This window comes from Corythoichthys intestinalis, chromosome 3, assembly GCF_030265065.1.
Source record: "Corythoichthys intestinalis isolate RoL2023-P3 chromosome 3, ASM3026506v1, whole genome shotgun sequence".
Taxonomy (NCBI): Eukaryota; Metazoa; Chordata; class Actinopteri; order Syngnathiformes; family Syngnathidae; genus Corythoichthys; species Corythoichthys intestinalis.
In genome coordinates, this window is record NC_080397.1 from 10,245,957 (window position 1) to 10,269,172 (window position 23,216).

At 40.8% G+C, this 23,216-nt stretch overlaps 1 protein-coding gene across 1 annotated transcript in view; it reads left to right on the plus strand.

The window, feature by feature from the left end:
* npffr2a (neuropeptide FF receptor 2a) overlaps window positions 1–23,216 on the plus strand; it is a 53,200-nt gene that overhangs the window by 22,647 nt on the left and 7,337 nt on the right. Inside the window, exons 2-3 of the mRNA XM_057830920.1 lie at window positions 1,167–1,489; window positions 14,174–14,273. Coding sequence (XP_057686903.1) covers window positions 1,174–1,489; window positions 14,174–14,273 — 416 coding nt within the window. The 5' untranslated portion in view covers window positions 1,167–1,173. The remainder of the gene's footprint in view (window positions 1–1,166; window positions 1,490–14,173; window positions 14,274–23,216) is intronic.

Sequence of the window (23,216 nt, forward strand, 5' to 3'; positions counted from 1 at the left end):
AAGCCCCACCCAAGGCCCCGCAGGCCCCAAGAGGCCCCCTCGGCGATCCCGGTCGACTACCGGCCAGCTTCTTTTACAAGTTCCAAGGTCAAGACTTAAACAGTGGGGGGACCGATCTTTTGCAGTTGCTGCCTCCAGGTTGTGGAATAGCCTATCCCCGGAAATCCGCACCATTACTAATCCAGGCCTTTTTAAATCTCAGTTCAAGATCCACTTTTTTAGACTCGCTTTTTCCCCTGACTAGGGTAGCCAGGTTTTATTTCATAAGAGTTTTAATGTTTTCAGATTCTATCTGTTTTATTGTTTTATTTGCTGTTTTGACTTTTATCGTGATGCGTTGTTTTGTTTTTCTTAATGTGCCAGTATAGCAAGTATAGCACTTTCCTTCCTTTTATCTATCATGAACCATGTTTGTCTTTGTTGTAAAGCACTTTGAGGGCCTTTCAGGTTTTTGTAAAGGGCTATAGAAATAAATCTGACTTGATTTGACTTTGGGGCATTTTGTGGTCACTTCCTGTGCATTTGTAATCATTTTCTATTGATTTTAGGCATTTGTGGGCCACTACCTGTTTATTGGTCACATCCTGAATACTGTGGGGCATTCTGTGGTCACTTCCTGTATTTTGTAATCCTTTTGAATTTTAGGCATTTGTGGGTCACTTCCTGTTCATTGCCCACCTCCTGTTGATTTTGGGTAACTTTCTATATATTTTTGGGCCATTCTGGGGTCTCTTCCTGTGCATTTGTAATCATTTCCTGTTTGTTTTAGGCATTTGTGGGTCACTTCCTGTTCATTGGTCACATCCTGTATACTATGGGGCATTCCTTGGTCACTTCCTATATTTTGTAATCCTTTCCTTTTAAATTTTAGGCATTTGTGGGTCACCTTATCGTCATTGGTCACTAACTGTTGATTATGGGTCACTTCCTGTACATTGGTCACGTGTACCACCGTGCCACTGTGTGAACAAATAAAAGATATGTTAATAGTAAAATAATAATGATAAAAATTAAAATATTTCTCATTCAAAAGGTTTTCTAAAAAATTATGAAAGTAAAAAAAAATTAATAAATAAAAGAGAAAGCCTTGTAACTCATTGGATACGTTGCTAAGCATCCCCACAATCAGCTTGACAGCGCGAATCCGTCTTTTGTTTCTTTTATAGTCTAAAAATGAACCAACAAGCGGACAACTGGACGTTGCACAATAGCTCGTCAGAGGAGGAGAAGGAGGCCATTTCCCCCAGGAGCAATGTCACCTACGTGGGATTTTACCTGCACCACCCATCCACGGCAGCCATTTTCATAGTGTCCTACCTGCTCATCTTCTTGGTGTGCATGGCAGGAAATGGCGTGGTGTGTTTTATCGTGCTGCGCAGCCGCAACATGCGTACCGTCACCAATTTGTTCATCCTCAACTTGGCCATCAGCGATCTCCTGGTGGGAATCTTCTGCATGCCCACTACGCTTCTTGATAACATCATTACAGGCAAGTAATCACTTTTTGTCGTCATGTCTGGAAGCAATCAAATTTAGAGGGTAGGCCATGCTCGACCCTCCCCGGGTTGGCTGGGGCGGTGCCAAGGCCCTGGGGTGGTTCCTGCGCAGCACTCCCACTTTTCTGCAAGACTATCACACATCTGAGTGGCTCACACATGACTGGGTGCAATTAGAAATACAAAGGTGGAGAGATTGTCAGTACCAGGATTAGCAATCAGGTAGCATAGAATAGGATGTCAACATATCCACACTTACATGTGATTCACTTAATATCGGGTACCACATTTCACTTGGCTTATTTGGCTACGCTCCCCGCCTAATCACATCCTCTTTGACTTGCTTCTCCTCCTGTTTCTCCTCGGTTATCAGCAGTGTTGTTAATAACGGCGTTACGAACGGTGTTATTTTTTTCAGGAGTCAGTAATATAATTAATTACTTTTGTCATCTTTGCAATGTCATTACCGTTACTGAGGATGTGCGTTACTATGCGATACTACGTTGGTTGAATGACGCGATAAATGTCTGACAGACGCGGACTCACGGAGAAAGCAGAACGGGAGTGGGGAGGAGGAAAGGGAGTTATGACGCCATTGCAAACACGATGCTCTGGGTGGCTCCAATAAGAACTGACTGTAGCCAATAGCCTACAAACTACACCCATATGGTTCTACGATAGATATCAATTGCAAGGAGAACTAAATGCAAAATGATAGACTCACCGGCGTAAGTAAACAGCTGCCATCTTACAGCAGTAAACTTTTCAGGAGGGCTCTGTTGTACAGAACCCTCCTAGTACTTCCTTGAACCTCCAAGTAACTTTTAACTATGATACTCATAAATTGGCAAAATCTTGACTTGAATCTATCTTTAAATGATGGAACAGTTTTAAAACTTTCACATGTCGAAAGTAGACAGTAGGAAACTAATGCAATAACGGGAGCAATTTTAACAACTTTAACGGTTGATTCACAACATTACAGTAAATGACTTCCAAACATAGCAAAGGTTACTATCTAGTTATCGCAATATCCACAGTACCCCTGTGTCTAATTAAGTTTAGGGTAAAGAATTGGGCTAGGGCTAATCGTGCCAAAAAAAAACATTTGAACTCCACATAGTGTGTCCTGTTTTCTTTTTTTTTTTTTTTGAATGAAAAAAAAAACATGAAAAGTCACACCAGTTACTTTGCCAAGTAACTAATTACTCTTACATTCAGGCAACTGAGTTACTAACTCAGTCACATTTTGGGAGAAGTAATTTGTAACTGTAATTAATTACTTTTTATTTATTTATTTATTTATTTATTTTTTTTATTTAAACCTGTCCTGTTCAGCTGTTTGACACAGAGAATGGAAGTCTAAGTGCCCGGATTCTGAACAGTTTTAATGTTTCACATTGAGAGTCTGACATACTCCCATTGTGATCATTCAAAATACCTTTTTATTATGACAAAGCAGCGAACAGGAAGGGATTATGGGGGGACAGAAGAAAAGAAATACAAGAGAAGAAAGAAAAGAAACACACAAACAACAACAAGAAATACATTGAACATCTAAACTAGTTACCAATATGCTGGTGCTATCGTCAGCGAGATGTATTTCCGGTTTACACCATGTGGGGGCCTATTGGCCAGTGAAAGAGGAGAATGGGGGTGGGGGTGTCTATAAGACTATAAGCTAAGTGATTGAAAGGGGTAGAGTGTACACAAATCAGTTCTGTGATCTAGAACCCAGTAATCGTGTGAATCTCTTATGAGTGTAAGCCCGTTGGCGACCAACCCTACGCCGCCGCATCGCCAATCCCGGCACCGGAACCCCCAACCCGAGCATGCCCTACCACATCCAGCAGCACGCAAGCCCCACCGGGCGCGCGACAGCCACGCAGACGGGCAGAGAAACCGCGCGGGCGCCAACCCAGGGCCACGGCCCCCACCCAGCCAGCCCGGGGAGGGAGGGCGGGCGGGGGAGTGGGGGGGCCATGCGCAGCCCATCCCTCCTCCCGCCGCCCAGCAAAGGAGCCATCGTCCCCCCCGGGACCCAGGGTGGTCCCCTGGGCCACCCGCGTGCCCATCAACTGGCCTTCAGGGATGGCAGGAGGGGACGCATCATCAACCCCACGCCTACACCCACCCCTGCCCGCCCACCCGGGCCACGAGCCACAGCCACAGCCCCCCAACCGGCACGGCATGCCACGGGACCCCCAGCCGTCCACCAAGCCCCAGGCAAGGCAGGGTCCCCCGCCGGTGCAGGCGACACCCCGCTGATACACCGGCGCCCAGCCAGCAACCCGCGACGGAGCGCAGGGCGGATGCCCAGCCAGAGAAGAGAGGGGAAGGCGGAGGCAGGAGAACGCCCAGGAACTGCCACGGGGCGATGCAAGATCGGAGACCCGACCCCCAAACCCACTCCCGCGGCCGGCAGCCGAGGCAGAGGGGAGGCCACACCCCGGGAGCCACGCCATATAGAAAAAGTGTGGGACCCACCTACCACCCTATTACTGTGGCTGCCAGGTTCCCGACTGGCAGCCATCACCCAGCACCGTGATGGGGGTGTGAGGGGAGGGTAGTGCAATGTATGCATTAAAATAGGAGAGCTTGGCTTGGGGCAGTGGGACCGCAGCATGGAGTTTCTGCCCAGCCGCCCGTCCCACCGCCCTTTGCCGGAGCTCTACTGTGGAGTATGATGTGTGTGGTGCATTTAAAAAAGGTGCAGGGATGGCGGGGCCTGTGGTGAGGAGGCAGCGGTGAGGCCCCCACCCCCAACAGGTCCCAACCATCCCACAACCTTGGTGCGTGGTGCAAAAAGGTGGAAAGGGTGAAAAATATTTACAGTGCCGAAGTGAGAAGTGCGTGAGTTAAGAGGCAGGCTCCCGCGGGCGTGGCCCCGTCCACCAGAACCACCGGCCCCAGGGCGGAAGAAGCGTCAGGGCCCCGATCAATCCCCGCCCCAGACCACCCACGGCGCCTCCGCGACCGCCCACCCCCCTCCCACCCACCGAGCACCCACCCCGCACCGTAATTAATTACTTTTTAAAAGTAAGATAAACAACACTGGTTATCAGGCCCCCCACATGGTGTCCTCAGGTAAATATAATTAGCTAACAATAGCAGCACTATGCTCATAGGCATCTTGTTATATATTCTTTCTCTCCTTTGTCTGCTTCCTTCCTTTCTTTCCCCCCATAACCGCTTCCCATTGGCAAAAAAAAATGCCTCACAATTAACAGGAAGAGACCAAAGTTGTACAGATAGAAACTTGGAAAAGCCCCAAAATATTCCGAAAATTACCAGAAATACACAGGAAGTGACGTAGAAATGCTTACAAATCAATAGGAAGTGACCATGGCCGTGGCGCTGTTGGTAGCTGGAGTTGTCCTTGGACCGAAGGGTCAGCGGTTACAACTGCCCACTGAAGGCACTGAACTCTAATTTGCCCCCAATGGGTTGGCAGCACCTTGCATGGCAGCAGCACCATTGGTGTGTGAATGTGTGTGTGAACGAGTAAATGTGGGCTAATGTAAAGCGCTTTAGGCATGGTAACCATGGACCGTATTTTTCGGACTTCAAGTCACACCTGAGTATAAGTCGAACCAGCGGCCATTATTGACACCCTCAAGCAAGAGGCCAAGACACAGAAAGACATTTTTGAGCACATACGCTGTTCCCAGATTGTTGTATCTAGGCACCTCAGTGGGAAGTCTGTGGGAAGGAAAAAGTGTGGAAGGAAACGTTGCACAACCAGAAGACGTGACCGCGCCCTGAGAAAGATTGTGGAGAAGGGCCGATTCCAGACCTTGGGGGACCTGCAGAAACAGTGGACTGAGTCTGGAGTAGAAACATCCAGAGCCACCGTGCACAGGTGTGTGCTGGAAATGGGCTACAGGTGCCGCATTCCCCAGGTCAAGCCACTTTTGAACCTGAAACAGCGGCAGTAGCGCCTGACCTGGGCTACAGGGAAGCAGCACTGGACTGTTGCTCAGTGGTCCAAAGTACTTTTTTCAAATGAAAGCTAATTTTTCATGTCATTCTGAAATCAAGGTGCCAGAGTTTGGAGTAAGACTGGGGAGAAGGAAATGCCTGAAGTCCAGTGTTAAATACCCACAGTCAGTGATGGTCTGGGGTGCCATGTCAGCTGCTGGGGTTGGTGTACTGTGTTTTACAGTATAAAGTGCAGGGTCAATGGAGCTAGCTATCAGGAGATTTTGGAGCACTTCACGCTTCCATCTGCTGAAAAGCTTTATCGAGATGAAGATTTCATTTTACAGCACAACCTAGCACCTGCTCACAGTGCCAAAACCACCGGTAAATGGTTTACTGACCATGGCATTACTATACTCAGTTGGCCTGCCAACTCTCCTGACCTGAACCCCATAGAGAATCTGTGGTATATTGTCAAGAGGAAGTTGAGAGACACCAGACCCAACACTGTGGATGAGCTTAAGGCCGCTATCGAAGCATCCTGGGCCTCCATAACACCTCAGCAGTGCCACCGGCTGATTGCTTTCATGCCACGCCGCATTGAAGCAGTCATTTCTGCAAAAGGATTCCCGACCAAGTATTGAGTGCAGAGCTGATATAATTAATTGAAGGTTGACTTTTTTTGTATTGAAAAACACTTTTTTTGTTTTGGTCGGATGAAATATGCTATTTTTTGAGATAGGGATTTTAGTTTTTTCTTGACTTTTTTGCCAAAACCATCAATATCAAAACAATAAAAGGCTTGAACTACTTCAGTTGAGTGTAATGAAGTCTAATGTTTATCAGTACATTACAGAAAATAATGAACTTTATCACAATATGCCATTTTTTTAGAAAGACTATAAAATCAACAGGAAATGATCCAAAATCAACAAGAAATAACCTGGAAATGTCCCAAATTGATAGGAAGTGACCAACAAAAAGAAAGTGACCTGAAAATGCCCTAAAATCAACAGGAAATGACCCAAAATCAACATAAAGTGACCTGGAAGTGCCCCAAATCTAGAGGAAGTGACCAACGAATAGGAAGTGACCCAAAAATGCCCTAAAATCAACCGGAAATGATCCAAAATTATCAGGAAGTGACCTGGGAATGCCCCAAATCAATAGGAAATGACCAACGAATCGAAGGTGACCTGAAAATGCCCCATAATAATCCGAAATTGACTCAAATCAACATGAAGTGACCTGGAAATGCCCCAAATTAATAGGAAGTGACCTAACAAATAATAAGTGAACGAAAATGCTCCGAAATAAAAAAGAAGGGATCTGAAATCAACAGGAAATGACCCTGGGTGTGGACATGCTGGCTATTCCTTTCATAATACATAAATATACATTCATTAACGAAGTTGTTTTAAAATAAACATTTTATTTTCCTGGACTTACTTCTTCTCCACTTACAGCAGTCACTTGTAGCAGACTGTGTTGTTTGTTCATGAAAGAGCACAACAAAAGTTGGCATTTAATTTCATCTGGTCCTTTGCCAGATAACAAAACTCTCATTTCAAGCCAATTAAAGCATTGTGAGGCCTAATAATCCGAATTATGCATGGCAGATAAGAGCTGTTTTCAGAGAGCAGAATAATTGTTGTCCGCTCTCTCTCCGTCCAAATGATCGAAAATGATGATGGCTTAGATAAGCTTTTTCACAAATTGTTATGATTATTTTACCGCATTAAAATTTCAGTTTTTTTCCCGTCGTGTAGTCACAATGTGAATGAATAATTGTCACGAGAAAATTGTTTGATCTCACAATAGTCACTTTTCTAAATCAGTTTTGTTTTTGGCAGCCATTTTCATTTTAGTCATTATTTTAGTCATTTCAAAATGTGTTCATCTTCGTCTAGTTTTTGTCGACAATTCTCAAAATTATTTCATCTATAAACTTAAAAAATTTTAATCCATGAACAAATAAAAGGTTTCCAACAATTTCTAATGAACATTACAGATGAGCAAGTAACTCTAGAGTCTGCTAGGACATCAACATTTTCATGATGATAATACACACTCAGCAGGAAAACAGCACATTATTTGCAATTAATTCAACTCACCTGGACACTACGAACTGTATGTAAAATATTTTCCAAGAGTTTAAGAAGACACCGAGTCACGGCGCTAAATGCTAATGCTATGCTAACGCTGCAAGTTAGTTTAGGCAAGGCAAGGCAAATTTATTTATATAGCACAATTCAACACGAGGCAATTCAAAGTGCTTTACATCACATGAAGATCATAAAAATCACATTTAAATCAATACAACGTAAAAACCAAGACAAAAGATCGCACTTAATCACAGAATAAAAATAAATAAATACAAATAAAACAAAAATAAAACAAAAACTACTACTCCTAATAATAATTGAAATCAGCAATGGAGATAAGCACAAGAGGAATAGAAAGCAGGTAGATTGAAATATATAGACAGTTATGGATATGCAGTGCTAAACAAAAGCGTTTTTAGCCCTGATTTAAAGGAGCTAACAGTTTGAGCCTACTTCAGAGATTCGGGTAACTTGTTCCAGAGGTGAGGAGCATAATAACTAAATGCTGCCTCACCCTGCTTGGTTCTTGTTCTTGGAACATGCAGAAGACCGGTTCCAGACGACCTTAGGGGTCTGGATGTCTCATAGGAATCTAACAAGTCAAGCATGTATTTTGGTCCAAGGCCATTAAGTGTTTTGTAGACGAGCAGTAGTATTTTATAGTCTATCCTTTGACTCACTGGAAGCCAGTGTAGCGATTTCAAAACCGGTGTAATGTGGTCCAGCTTCCTTGTATTTTTGAGGACTCTGGCTGCAGCATTCTGTACTAGCTGCAGCTTCTTGACTGATTTTTTATCAAGACCTGTAAATATACCGTTGCAGTAGTCCAATCTGCTGAAAATGAATGCATGCATAAGTTTTTCCATGTCTTGTTGTGTCAGAAGCCCCTTAATTCTGGTTATATTTTTTAGGTGGTAATAAGCGGATTTAGTGACGGACTTTTAGGTCTGAGTCAATAATTACACCCAGGTTTCTGACTTGATTTGTAGCTGTAAGTGACATTGTGTTAAGTTGGCTGCTTATCTTTGACCTTTCCTTTTTTGGCCCAAAAATGATCACCTCTGTCTTCTCCACATTTAACTGGAGAAAATTCTGGCACATCCATTCATTGATTTGATGAATGCATTTACTCAGGGAGACTAAGGGACTATAATCATGTGGGGACACAGAAATGTACAGTTGTGTGTCATCTGCATAGGCGTGATAGGAGATGTCATACTGTTCCATTATCTGAGCTAATGGAAGCATATAGATGTTAAATAAGAGTGGTCCAAGAATTGACCCTTGAGGGACTCCACACGTGAATTTGGTTCGTTCTGAATGATAGTTTCCGATTGACACAAAGAAATCCCTATCATGTAAATAGGATGTGAACCACTGAAGAATAGTGTCAGTAAGCCCTACCCAGTTTAGTATCTGATGATCACTCAGCTCAGACCTTTGAATGCTAAAGCAAGCCAAGATAAGAAAGCAAAACTTACCAAGCAGTACCTGACAAATTATACAAGTTTCACATTAATTTACGAATGATCATATATGTTGTTTGAGTGTTACATACTTTACATACAAGTTCCATATAAAACATATATGAACGTTATAAAAATTATATACAGTGGGGCAAATAAGTATTAAGTCAACCACTAATTGTGCATGTTCTCCCACTTGAAAATATCAGAGAGGCCTGTAATTGTCAACATGGGTAAACCTCAACCATGAGAGACAGAATGTGGAGAAAAAAAAAACCATGCAGATCTCCTCTAGAGCAGTGATGTTTAGGGCTGTCGTTGAGCAACACTGACTTTCAACTACCTCCACAGATTTTCTATGGGGTTGAGATCTGGAGACTGGCTGGGCCGCTCCAGGACCTTGAAATGCTACTTACGAAGCCACTCCTTTGTTGCCCTGGCTGTGTGTTTGGGATCATTGTCATGCTGAAAGACCCAGCCACGTCTCATCTTCAATGCCTTTGCTGATGGAAGGAGATTTTCACTCAAAATCTATCGATACATGGCCCCATTCATTCTTTCCTTTACAAAGATCAGTCGTCCTGGACCCTTTGCAGAACAACAGCCCCAAAGCATGATGTTTCCACCCCCATGCTTCACAGTGGGTATGGTGTTCTTCGGATGCAATTCCGTATTCTTTCCCCTCCAAACACGAGAACCTGTGTTTCTACCAAAATGTTCTATTTTGGTTTCATCTGACCATAACACATTCCAGTCCTCTTCTGGATCATCCAAATGCTCTCTAGCGAAGGGCCTGGACGTGTACTTTCTTCAGCAGGGGGACACGTCTGGCAGTGCAGGATTTGAATCCCTGGCGGCGCATTGTGCTACTGATAGTAGCCTTTGTTACTGTGGTCCCAGCTCTCTGTAGGTCATTTACTAGGTCCCCCTCTGTGGTTCTGGGATTTTTGCTTACCATTCTTATTATCATTTTGACGCCACGGGGTGAGATCTTGCATGGAGGCCCAGATCGAGGGAGATTATCAGTGGTCTTGTATGTCTTCCATTTTCTAATAAGTGCTACCACAGTTGATTTCTTTACACCAAGCGTTTTACCTATCGCAGATTCAGTCTTCCCAGCCTGGTGCAGGTCTACAATTTTGTCTCTGGTGTCCTTCGACAGCCTTTTGGTCTTGCCCGTAGTGGAGTTTGGAGTGTGACTGACTGAGATTCTGGCCAGGTCTTTTATATCGATAATGAGTTAAAACAGGTGCCTTAATACAGGTAACGAGTGGAGCCTCGCATCAAACAATGTGATTTTCGGTTTTTTTTTCCACATTCTGTCTCTCATGGTTGAGGTTTACCCATGTTGACAATTACAGGCCTCTCTAATCTTTTGAAGTAGGAGAACTTGCACAATTGGTAGTTGACTAAATACTTGTTTGCCCCACTATACATTATGAGGCAACCACAAAATATTAATGCGAGAACGCTAAAGAAACTACCTTTAATCAGATTACTGGCTTGGGAAAATGAACGTGTTAGATTGCTCGTTCCTGAAAGAAAGTAATCAAATTACTGTAACACGTTACTGACAACACTGCTGGTGAGTAAGTGTGTGTGTGTGTGTGTGTGTGTGTGTGTGTGTGTGGAGTGAGGAGGAGGCGCAGCACGTCGCATGAGTGACGCGACCAAACATTGCTAAATGCGTGCTAACTACATATACAATAAGAAAATATCACACATTGTGAATTCATGACTGAAACTATGGCAAATTTTCATCTCGTTCACGTGTCGTCAGACGACAACTGGCATCCATCTCATTATGTTAAGAAGACGCGTTTTCAGCGCGTCATCGTAACGTCATCGTCATGAAAAAATTGTTCGTTGACAAAATATTTTCATTATCGTCATCGTTGACGAAAACAACACTGTTCTCAATACAATGAATTTGTGGTCCGGAGTTGCTTTTGTATAATGATTTTTGTCTTATAATTAAATTATGTTTTACATGTAAATTGCCTAATTCGTTCTAAACTATACTAAAACGCCACATTAAATTTGCTGTCGTGTCCTCTGATTGCCTGTCTTTATTTGTAATGCTTTGTTGCACCCTAGTGGCGCTTAAGTTTAACTAATTTGTTAGGCTAATTTTACCGAGGTTATCACATGACTACCCACGCTCATAGCAAACACGGAATTTTAAAAGAGGAACTAACTTCGGCAGCCGCTGTTTACTATTTCATCTCGTTGTTTGTTACTTGTAAGTTATATTCCTTTTTATTTTCATATACGTGAGCATTGTATAGCACATTGTGGTGCGTACATTTCGTTTGTTCACATTTATAGTCAAACGTAGTTACATTATTAAATCAACGGAATAATCTATTACAATATATATTATATTTTGTAAGATGTATAATTTTTCGCAATACGACGCAAAAAAAGCTTCGAAAACATTTTCATTAAAAGAAATTTTCCATGTACCGATGCTTTTGTATCTTGAGGTACCACTGTGTTTTCTACAGCTCTTAACTCTTTAGAGGAAACTAATTGAAGTCATCTGCCATTGATGGTGCTGGATGATCATTTGCCCTTCCGAGTCAAAATGGATTGGACGTCGAGCACCGTCAATGGCACTGAAAGATGAGCATTCACAGCTGATTTTATCACATTTTTGGGTAATTTCCTATTTATTTTGGAACATCATGTTCCTTTTGAATCTCTTCCTGTCAATTTTGGGGCATTTCCAGGTCACTTCCTGTTGTTTTGAACATAATTTAAACACTTGAATTAGTTTAGCAGAAGTAGACATTCAATCCATTTGAAATGGTAGGTGAAGAAATCTGACCTTTTAGTCAGATTGCGCCAGCCAAACCGCCGGAACAGCACAAGCGTAACAACCCGGGTCGGTGGAATCCTGACAACCCGGCAAAAAGGACAAACTCCACGAGTTCACCTTAGTCTTAACCCCTTCTACTGACTCCATTTCAAAAGCTGGAAAAATGCTTCGAAACAAAAGTTGACAATTTATTACGAGTCGACAGCAATCATAAAGCACAGAGAGACTCAGGCGAGGATCAAGGGTCACCATATCACAAGTCAACAAAAGATTCCCGAGAAAAATGACAATGATTAGTTAAACATTCAGTCTTTTAACCCTTTAACACTTAAGCCTATTTTGGCCGAATTTGCATGCCTTTGATGTTGCCTTTGTATTTCAAAGAAAAAAATGTTCACAATGGCCAAGTTGGGTCCCTTTTATCAGGATACCTTGAACTTCATGTCCAAACTGTTGTTTTCTTCACTGACCAACTTTAATCCACATTTTGGACCCCAAAAGACAAAAAAATCCCAAAATCTTTTTTCAAAATTTGTAATGTTGAAGTCCCACTGACAACCAAACATGCTCGACCAACCGTTTTGAAGCTTGAAAATATTTATTTAACTTGCTAGGATAAACATTCAATAGAAAAAAATAAGATTGAATAGTTTTATGTTTGACAACTCAACACAAACAGCAGCTATGGTCATAGGCGTTTTTGGCCTTCACACATACTATGACCAAAACATGTTATATACAGTGCAAAATAGTGAGAATTTTTTTAATATATATTATCCAACACAAAAAGGGTTTGGAGGATATCTCTTTGTGAAGTTAGGTATTGTACCCATCACCTTATCAAAGTTATATATTTACATGCAATCAAGCTTCTCGAACACACATCTATATAAAAATTGAAAAGATTCATAGTGAAGAAAAAATAACAAACACTGAAAAAAAAGTATTTTCAAAAATATTGACAAGTAGTTCAGTTCAATTCAAATTTTTTTAGGCATGTGACCCAATAAAGTTTTTTTTGCGCACTCAATAAAGTTTGTTTTTGAAAATGTCACTAAGCTGCGTCACATACAACGTCACACAGCCTACTCATCCGCCGTTTGCGCGCTGCTGTCACTTCTACTCGCCGAGACGACGACTGATCCGAGAAAAACAACGACAAATAGAGCTCATCCTATTCCTTGAGTTGATGAAATAATGCATTAGCTTGCGCTAAATTTAGTTTTCGATTCATTCTGCACGTTTCAGAGTCGCTAGCTCAATTCAACCGGCCGTTGCTTGCTACGTGTGTCTCCTTTCCCTTAGTTGGCGCCTTGCTCGTCAATTTATTAAAAATGTTCACATTAGGTTCGTCGTTCTTGACATCACAACGGCCCTTGGGATATGTAGTCTTTTGTGCTGCTTTCGGTTTTGAAAAAAGGACAACAAATGATGGAAATATGGAGATAGACACATGGTCCATGCAGCGTGTCAATGCATATTTATGAGTGCAATAAAACTATAAAACTCAAATGACATTATCTCCCGTTTTACTTTGTCAATTGACTTTAAATAAAAACTGGTGTGGACATCAACTTCCGTACTTTCAAACGAGAGCAGGCGGGGGCACGTGGGTGACGTAATTATATCGTTACGAGGCTTCAAAGATGATATACGTAAACGTGTCGCATCCGACACGTTCGGTGTTAAAGGGTTAAATGCTCTAGTGAGTCGGGCTGTAGTCTGGAAAAAGGGTGGGTTTAGGCGTTGTTTAGGATTATTGTCTGTTTGTGGATTGGACAGGAGGATTCGGGCGTTACTGTTGTCAGGGCAATGAGAGTTAAGGATTTTGCCATCCTCAGCGCCACGCGAGTGGTGTGTGTTTACCTCTCGGTCACGAGTTCCTCCGAATCAGATGTTCCTTGTGGCAAGACAGGATGTCCCGCCATTTGTTCTGGACTGTCCGGAAGAGCTGATTGCGGGATTTAGTGGTCCAGACATGGACTTGTAAATGTCTTGCCTATTACCGGGTTGTCAGCATCAATCTTGCTCAGTCAGCTGCATGACACGCACGTTGGGCTTCCACTGTCAGTGAGTTAAAGTAATTAAGATAGCAATTATTCTAAAGTCAAGTGATTATGAAGTAATTTTGCATTAAAAATATATATTTTGGGTCTTTTATTCAAAATACGTGGTATGAGGACAATATTGGCATCGGCCGATGCCACACAGCCAAGTATGGAATCGGTTGTGGCAGCGAAAAAAACTAAACGGTGCAACACTGCTTCAAATCTGAAGTGTGACATATAGTTCACACTATAGCATCCAAGTAAGAGCCTTGAGATGTTGTCCCGGCAGGGAATTAAACATCCTTCTTATCAACAGGGTGGCCCTTTGGAAGCTTGGTGTGCAAAATGAGCGGCATGGTACAAGGTATCTCCGTGTCGGCGTCTGTCTTCACCCTGGTGGCCATCGCCGTTGACAGGTACGTCAACCTTGTTTCACCAACTAAATAAGTCACGCTTTGCCAAACAGTAAGCCTCTTCCACCAAATTTTGCAGGAAAACTGTATTTGTTTAGATATAAGTCGTGCTGGACTATTAAGCCATGAGGCATGAGGGTATTTCTATGATGTATGTATGTATGAAGTACTTTTTTATGTTGATAGATGAGGTAAAGGCCCAGTTGTAACGCTCATGGTTCCCAACTGATTTACACCAATATTGAACCTATTGAAAGAAACAGTGAAGACCATACACTGCCGTTGAACCTGCATTTTCTGGATTGTTCTTCGGCTTCCTGTCGATGTCATTCTTCCCAGCCCGATTGCCTCGTCACTCTAGGTGACAGCGTTTGATGTTAATTCTGCTGTCTGAAAACATTCGGCAAGGGAGAGGCAGTCAGCCTTAGATTGACCTCCCAGAGCTGCCAGCATTCGCAAAAACTTGGTCAGTTGCATCACTCGTCATTTTGTCCACACTGCTCTAGGATGTCTGGCGCCACTGGAAAGGACAAATCACTCTGCTTAGAGTGAATTGACCGCTGTCTTCCGTATCTGTCAAGCCCTTAGATTATTTGATTTGACTTGGGAGTTTGAACATCCTTTGCTCTTGACTTTAATATCACCCCGACAAATAAAACCAAAACAAACTGAATATTGCATGAATGTCTTGGAGCAAAACTCAACACCTAACACTGATCAATAACTTAAATCAGTGGTCTCAAAACTATTATTCCAAATAGAGCCGCAGTGGATGCAGGATTTCACTCCAACAAAACAAGACCACACCTTTTTACCAATCTGGTGTTTTATAAGTGTAATCAGTTGATTGCAGTCAGGTGCTGCTTGTTTTAGTAGAAACCACATTGGTTAAAAGTTCCGTCTTGATCTGTATGAACAAAAACCAGGAACCACAGCGGCCCTCGAGGACCGATTTTGAGACCCCTGCCTTAAATGTTGGAAAAAAATGCTGCTTTTTACCAGCAAAGAACCACAAAACTGATATTCAAACTAGATGCAATAACCATAAACAACTGTGTACACCATTGGTCAAAGGTTTTGAGACTTCTCAACCAAATGGTGATTGGTGAGTCTCAAAATCTATTAATATCACGATTACTGGCTTTCGCTCAGGTACATAGATAGTGTTTGACGCCTGGTATGGCAAATCATAAACAGTTTTATGTATATATTGTATATTAAGGCTTGGCAACTGTGAGTTAACTCCCAAACGAACAATGTTAATTATTTTAACCACATATTAACTCAATCGCAATGCGTTAATATAACTTAATAATTATTTAATATGGCAATACATTTAAAAATAGTGTAGTAAATGCCTGTTTCGAATTTTTTATCAGGTTGTGTGTTTAATAATGCTTCAATTCAATTTTATTTGTATAGCCATGGATCACAACAACGTTTTCTCAAAGGGAATAGAATAGAATAGAATAGAATAGAATAGAATAGAATAGAATAGAATAGAATAGAATAGAATAGAATAGAATAGAATAGAATAGAATAGAATAGAATAGAATAGAAGAGTAAGCCTTTATTGTCACTGTACTGAGTACAACAAGATTTAAAGCTTCGCCATAACGTGCACAACATAAAACAAAAGTACAATAAGGCTATATAAAAATACAGGTTACCGTGTACACAGATTGGGAATCAAGTGAATAAGTGACTAGAAGCAAGTGGTGAGGTAGTAGTAATATAACAGTGCATACAGTATAAGACAATTAGGATACTCAGACTAGGAGGCAGATGGCTGATTTATATATGGCGGAAAACACAGACAAGGCTGAAAAAGCAGTTTCTGCTCTTGCACCCCTCTTTAACATAAACTGCTGTATTTTAAGCCAAAAGAACTGTTGTGTTTGATAAAACAATATGTCTATATGCTGCCATAGCAGTTTCATGGCACAATAAGACCCCAAACTATTTTTAATCTGTCCCTTTTACCCTGGAAACCCCCGTATACAGTCATTTTGTTTCAACCCAGCCATAAAAAGAAGGTGAGTAATTATGTTTATTATTCAAAATGTCTGTCATTTTTAGGTTAGAATCATTAATCAATATCTAATATTTCGTTTAAAAAAAAAAAAAAAGACCTTAAAAAAATTATTCACTCGCGTATTTTAAACTTTTAAACAAATTACATCACAATGAAAAAAAATAGTGTCGGTAAATAAGTAACGGATATCTACCTCATAACTATTGCTTAATTGTATTTTTTTTTTGTTACTGTCGCATTTTTCCCAATACTTTAGATGATAAATAATCAATCAATCAATCAAAAAAAAAAAAAAAATTTAAAAGGGTAATATATGAAAGTGAACATCTCGACCACTCCTTGATGTCAGCGATTTCTGCATTGCGACCCTTGGTCTATTACCATATTTCACCCATAAAATCCACCAAAAATCCGGCTGTGGCTATTCATAGCTGTGTCTTGACACTCGGTGATACATGCTACATGGAGTTTTTGTATCAAAAAAGAGGTAAGTACGCCATAATATCTCCTTAAAATCATGGCGTCTTTAAGTATGCCCTCGCGTGCTCTCACCTCCAGTTAGGGTTTTGCTGTTAAAATTTTTTTATTTTTTTTTAAATGCCCTCCTGTTCAAAAATTTTCTTCCCCCAGAAAATTGAGATTTCAAGCTTTCCAATGATGTAACACACATGCATATAGGACAATTTTGAAATTTGGCCAAATTGGGGCTCTAAGAGCAGAACTTCAAGTCACCTGAGTGTTTTCCGCCATATACTGATATAATAGTGTAAATGACACTTTGTGCATAGATATTGATGTAACAGTGCAAAAATGCTATATTGTAACAGTGCAAACATTGCATACGTAGTACCAAGATTGAGACAGATGTCTGAGTGAGAACACAGTGAACACATGAGATTCATGTGACAATGTTGTGGCAATGGCAATGCAGTGACATTTTAGAGGAAAATTGAGTAGACAGCTCTTAGAAAGAAATTGTCTTTCAATCTTTTTGTTTTGGATTGTATGGCCCTGTAGCGCCTGTCAAAGGGCAACAGGTTGAAGAGGTGGAGGCAGGGGTGTGTATCATCTTTTATGATGCTCCTTACCTCACAATAAATCCACAATGCACTGAGGGCGCGAAAGTTGACTGGCGAAGTAGCGAGGGATCACTGTGTAAATACTATATACAATACGTATATATGGTGAAAAACACAGACAAGACTGAAAAAGCAGTTTCTGCTCTTGCACTCCTCTTTAAAAGAAAATGCTGTGTTTTAAGCCAAAACAACTTTTGTGTTTGATAGAATAATATGTCTATATGCTGCAATAGCAGATTCATGGCGCATTAAGTCCCTGAACTATTTTTAATTTGTCCGTTTTATCCTGATACAAAGAAAAATTGGACAAAAAAAAAAAAAAAAACGTTTAAAAAGGTAAATCTATGAAAAACAAAATCTCAACCACTCTTTGATGTCTGCGATTTCTGCATTGCGACCCTTGTTATATTACCAGTGTTGTCACGGATTACTTAAAAAAGTAATTTAATTACTGATTACTGATTACACCTCAAAAAAGTAATCTAGTTACTTTACTGATTACTTTATTATCAAAGTAACTAAGTTACTTTAAAAGTAACATCAGTTACTTTTTACCAATTTTTTAACATAAAAATAACAGAAAAATGTCATCGCATGTAATCGAGTTTTTCACATAAGGCTTAATCTTTGAGTTAGCGGGGGTTCAATTATTCGACCACCATTGACTCGCCCTAGCTTAGCCATTCCGGAGCCCTAAAACTAACAAATAACTGACAAAAAGCACAAAATTTGTTTAAATCAACTTCAACGACTAATTAAATCCCTGCTGACTCCAAGATAAAGCCTAATGTAAAATATTCTGAACTTCCCCTTTGAAATAAAGACCTAGCCGTTAAAGTGTTGTCTCTAAAAGTTGTAAAGCAATAAAACAAACAACAAAAATTTATGAAATGAACAAAAATCCTACAATATAAAGTGCTCATAATGGGTCAAAATCATTTTTTGAACAGATCATGTGACTAGCACCTTGGAGACTATCCTTTGCTTAGCCAAAACTACACCAGAGGAGGCAAGATGGATATTTAGAATTTCTTTAAACTTAAGCTTTCAAACGCTGCCAACATATATATATATATATATATATATATATATATATATATATATATATATATATATATATATATATATATATATATATATATATATATATATATATATATATATATATATATATATATATATATATATATGTACACGGTATTAGCCGAAAGTTTGGAGATACCTCGAAGGTGGATACTTTGAAGAATGTAGAACACAAAACCTGTTTTCAGTTATTTCACTTTTTTTTGCCATTCCACATGTTCGTTCATAGTTTTGATGTCTTCAGTGAGAGTGTACAATAGTAGTGAAAATATTTAAACCGCAAAAATTATGAAGTGTGTCCAAACTTTTGACTTTCGTTTCAGTCTTCAAAATGCTTCTCCCCACAGTCCCACAAATGTAAAACTCCGCCTATGATTACAAACTCTAACCATAAAATGTACATAATTACACATATTATAAAGGCTGGTTTCAAACTGTAGAAGTGCTGGCTGTCTCGTTACCTGTCGGCTTTGTCTCGAGTTTTTTTCGCGACGCGTTGTGCTGTAATTCCAAGTGCTTCCTTGTTGAATTGGATGTCGAGTATATAGCGGTCGACAGTCTTTCTGAGCCAGCGCAGAGTGTGCAACGCACGGAGATAATTTTGTCATCTTTACTGGACGGATATGTGAAGTAATGGCTGTATCTCCAGTGAGCAAATGCAGCCGTTTGTTGTATCTGTCCGGCTCCTTTACGTTTAGCATCCTGATAGGTACAGTAGCCACTAGCCACGGCGCGCGCACAGGCAGCATGGTAATACACGTGACCCGTTTTTTTCCCCCCCGATGTGAAAACGTGAGGTGTGATGTCACTCCCAAACTCAAACGCAGTATTTTCTTTTCAAATGCTCTTCGTACATGACTACAATATTCTTCATTCTACATACAGTATGAGGCAACAACAAAATAGTAACGCACAGGCACCGAGGAAACTAACTTTAATCAGATTACTGGCTTGGAAAAATGAACGTGTTAGATTGCTCGTTACTGAAAGAAAGTAATCAGATTATAGTAACGCGTTACGCGTTACTGACAACACTGTATATTACCATGTTTCACCCATAAAATCCCCCCAAAATCCAGCTGTGGCCATTCACAGATGTGTCTTGACACTCAGTAATACATGCTACATGGAGTTTTTGGATCAAAACAAGGTAAGTATGCGATAATACCTCGTTAAAGTCATGGCGTCTGTAATTCTGCTCTTGCGTGCTCTCACCTCCAAATAGGGTTTTGCTGTTTAAAAAAAAAAAATTGTATCACACGTGCATATCGGACAATTTTAAAAGTTGGCTAAATTGGGGGTCAGTTCAGCTCAGTTCACTTGCACAGGCAGGCAGGCAGGCAGGCAGGCAGGCAGGCAGGCAGGCAGGCAGGCAGGCAGGCAGGCAGGCAGGCAGGCAGGCAGGCAGGCAGGCAGGCAGGCAGGCAGGCGGATAGATAGATAGACTACTGTCCAAAAGTATTGACACCCTTGCAATTCTGTCAGATAATACAGCAATTCTGTCAGATAATGACTGCAATTACAAATGCTTTTGTAGTAATATCTTCTTCTATTTATTTCGCTTACAATGAAAAAACACAAAGGAGAAGGGGGAAAAAAATCATTATCATTTCACACAAAACTCAAAAAATGGGCCGGTCAAAAGTATTTGCACCCTCAGCCTAATACTTGGTACAACAACCTTTAGACAAAATAACTGCGAACAACCGTTTCGGTGTCCATCAGTGATTTTCTTACAATGCTCTGCTGGAATTTTAGACCATTCTTCTCTGGCCAACTGATCCAGGTCTCTGATATTTGAACGGTGCCTTCTCCAAACTGCCATTTTTAGAGCTCTCCACAGCTGTTCTATGGGATTCAGGTCTGGACTCATTACTGGCCACTTTAGAAGTCTCCAATGCTTTCTCTCAACCCATTTTCTAGTGCTTTTTGAAGTGTGTTTTGGGTCATTGTCCTGCTGGAAGACCCACGACCTCTGAGGGAGACCCAGCTTTCTCACACTGGGCCCTACATTATGCTGCAAAATTTGTTGGTAGTCTTCAGACCAGTGCCAGAAACGGCAAAGCAACCCCAAATCATCCCCAAATCATCAGGGAACCTTCGCCATGTTTGACTGTGGGGACCGTGTTCTTTTCTTTGAAGGCCTTGTTTTGTTTTGTTTTTCCTGTAATCTTTATGTTGATGCCTTTTCCCAAAAAGCTCTACTTTTGTGTCATCTGACCAGGGAATATTCTTCCAAAACTTTTTTGGCGTTCTCAGGTAAGTTTTGGCAAACTCCAGCCTGGCTTTTTTATGTCTCTGGACCAGAAGTGGGGTCTTCTTGGGTATCTTACCTTAGAGTCCCTTTTAAGACGCGGACAGATAGTATGTGTTGACACTAGGGTTGTTCCGATAATGTTTTTTTGCTCCCGATCCGATCCCGATCCTTTTAGTTTGAGTATCTGTCGATCCCGATATTTCCCGATCCGATTGCTTTTTTTCTTGCTCCCGATTCAATTCCAATCATTCCCCATAATTTTTCCCGATCATATACATTTTGGCAATGCATTAAGAAAAAAAAATGGATAAAACTCAATTCAATTGCTCCAAGTATCTTTTTTTATTGTCCAACATGACATTGTTCCACTGCTTTGGATTAAAAAAAAGCTTATCAGCACTCTGCCATAAAATATGTAAACGATAAACATAACCCCCTCTGCTTAAAATAAAGTTACACGACGTCACTTCCATGTTCCAAGTATTTTTGGTGCCACTCTTTGTGAGTGCGACAATAAATGGCAGGGGAGGATGTTTGTTGTTATTATGAACCAATCTTTAAACCAAAACTTAAGACTCTGGATGAGTGTAAGACATTTTGTCTGTAACGTTAAATACAATTAGAAAATGATTTAATTAAAAAATACATATATATATTAAAAAAAGGCATGTCCGATATTTTTTTGCCGATTCCGATATTTTGAAAATGACGTGATCGGACCCGATCGATGCCGATCGATCGGGACATCTCCAGTTGACACTGTTGTACCCTCGGACTGCAGGACAGCTTGAACTTGTTTGGATGTTAGTCGAGGTTTTTTATCCACCATTCGCACAATCTTTCGTTAAAATCTCTCGTCAATTTTTCTTTTCTGTCCACATCTAGGGAGGTTAGCCACAGTGCCATGGGCTTTTTACACTTACTATCACGTACTTACCTTGTTTCGATCCCAAAAATTCCAATGTAGCATGGATCACCGAGTGTCAAGACCCAGCTGTGAATGGCCACAGACAGAGTTTTGGTGGATTTTATGGGTGAAACATGGTAATATAACAATGGTTGCGATGCAGAAATCGCAGACATCAGGGAGGGCTCAAGATTTTCTTTTACACATATTTACCCTTTTAAACGTTTTTTTTTTTTTTTTGGATCGATTATTCATCAAGGTAATAACAAAAAAAAAAATACAGTTAAGCGATAATTATGAGGTAGATATCCGTGTCTAATTTACACACTATTTTTTTCATTGTGACGTAATTTCTTTAAAAGTTTAAAATATGCGAGTGAATAATTTTTTGAAGTGTTTTTTTTTTTTTTTTTTTTTTTTTTTTAACTAAATATTAGACATTAACCCTAATGATTCTGACTTAAAAATGACAGACATTTCGAATAATAAATATAATTACTTATCTTCTTTTTATGGCTGGATTGAAACAAAAGTGGTTGCACAGTGTCTGTAAAAGGGGGTCTCCAGGGTAAAACGGAAAAATTAAAAAATAGTTTGGGGGCTTAATGCGCCATGAAACTGCTATGGCAGCAATATATAGACATATTGTTCTATCAAACACAACAGTTTTTTTGGCTTAATATATAAGCAGTTTATTTTAAAGAGGGGTGCAAGAGCAGAAACTGCTTTTTCAGTCTTGTTTGTGTTTTCAGCCATAAACATATATACTGTATATACACTCACCGGCCACTTTATTAGGTACACCTGTCCAACTGCTCGTTAACACTTAATTTCTAATCAGCCAATCACATGGCGGCAACTCAGTGCATTTAGGCATGTAGACATGGTTTAAGACAATCTCTTGCAGTTCAAACCGAGCATCAGTATGGGGAAGAAAGGTGATTTGAGTGACTTTGAACGTGGCATGGTTGTTGGTGCCAGAAGGGCTGGTCTGAGTATTTCAGAAACTGCTGATCTACTGGGATTTTTACGCACAACCATCTCTAGAGTTTACAGGGAATGGTCCGAAAAAGAAAAAATATCCAGTGAGCGGCAGTTCTGTGGGCGGAAATGCCTTGTTGATGCCAGAGGTCAGAGGAGAATGGCCAGACTGGTTTGAGCTGATAGAAAGGCAGTGACTCAAATAACCACCCGTTACAACCAAGGTAGGCAGAAGAGCATCTCTGAATGCACAGTAAGTCGAACTTTGAGGCAGATGGGCTACAGCAGCAGAAGACCACGCCAGGTGCCACTCCTTTCAGCTAAGAACAGGAAACTGAGGCTACAAGTTGCACAAGCTCATCGAAATTGGACAATAGAAGATTGGAAAAACGTCGCCTGGTCTGATGAGTCTCGAGTTCTGCTGCGACATTCGGATGGTAGGGTCAGAATTTGGCGTCAACAACATGAAAGCATGGATCCATCCTGCCTTGTATCAACGGTTCAGGCTGGTGGTGGTGGTGTAATGGTGTGGGGAATATTTTCTTGGCACTCTTTGGGCCCCTTGGTACCAATTGAGCATCGTTGGAACGCCACAGCCTACCTG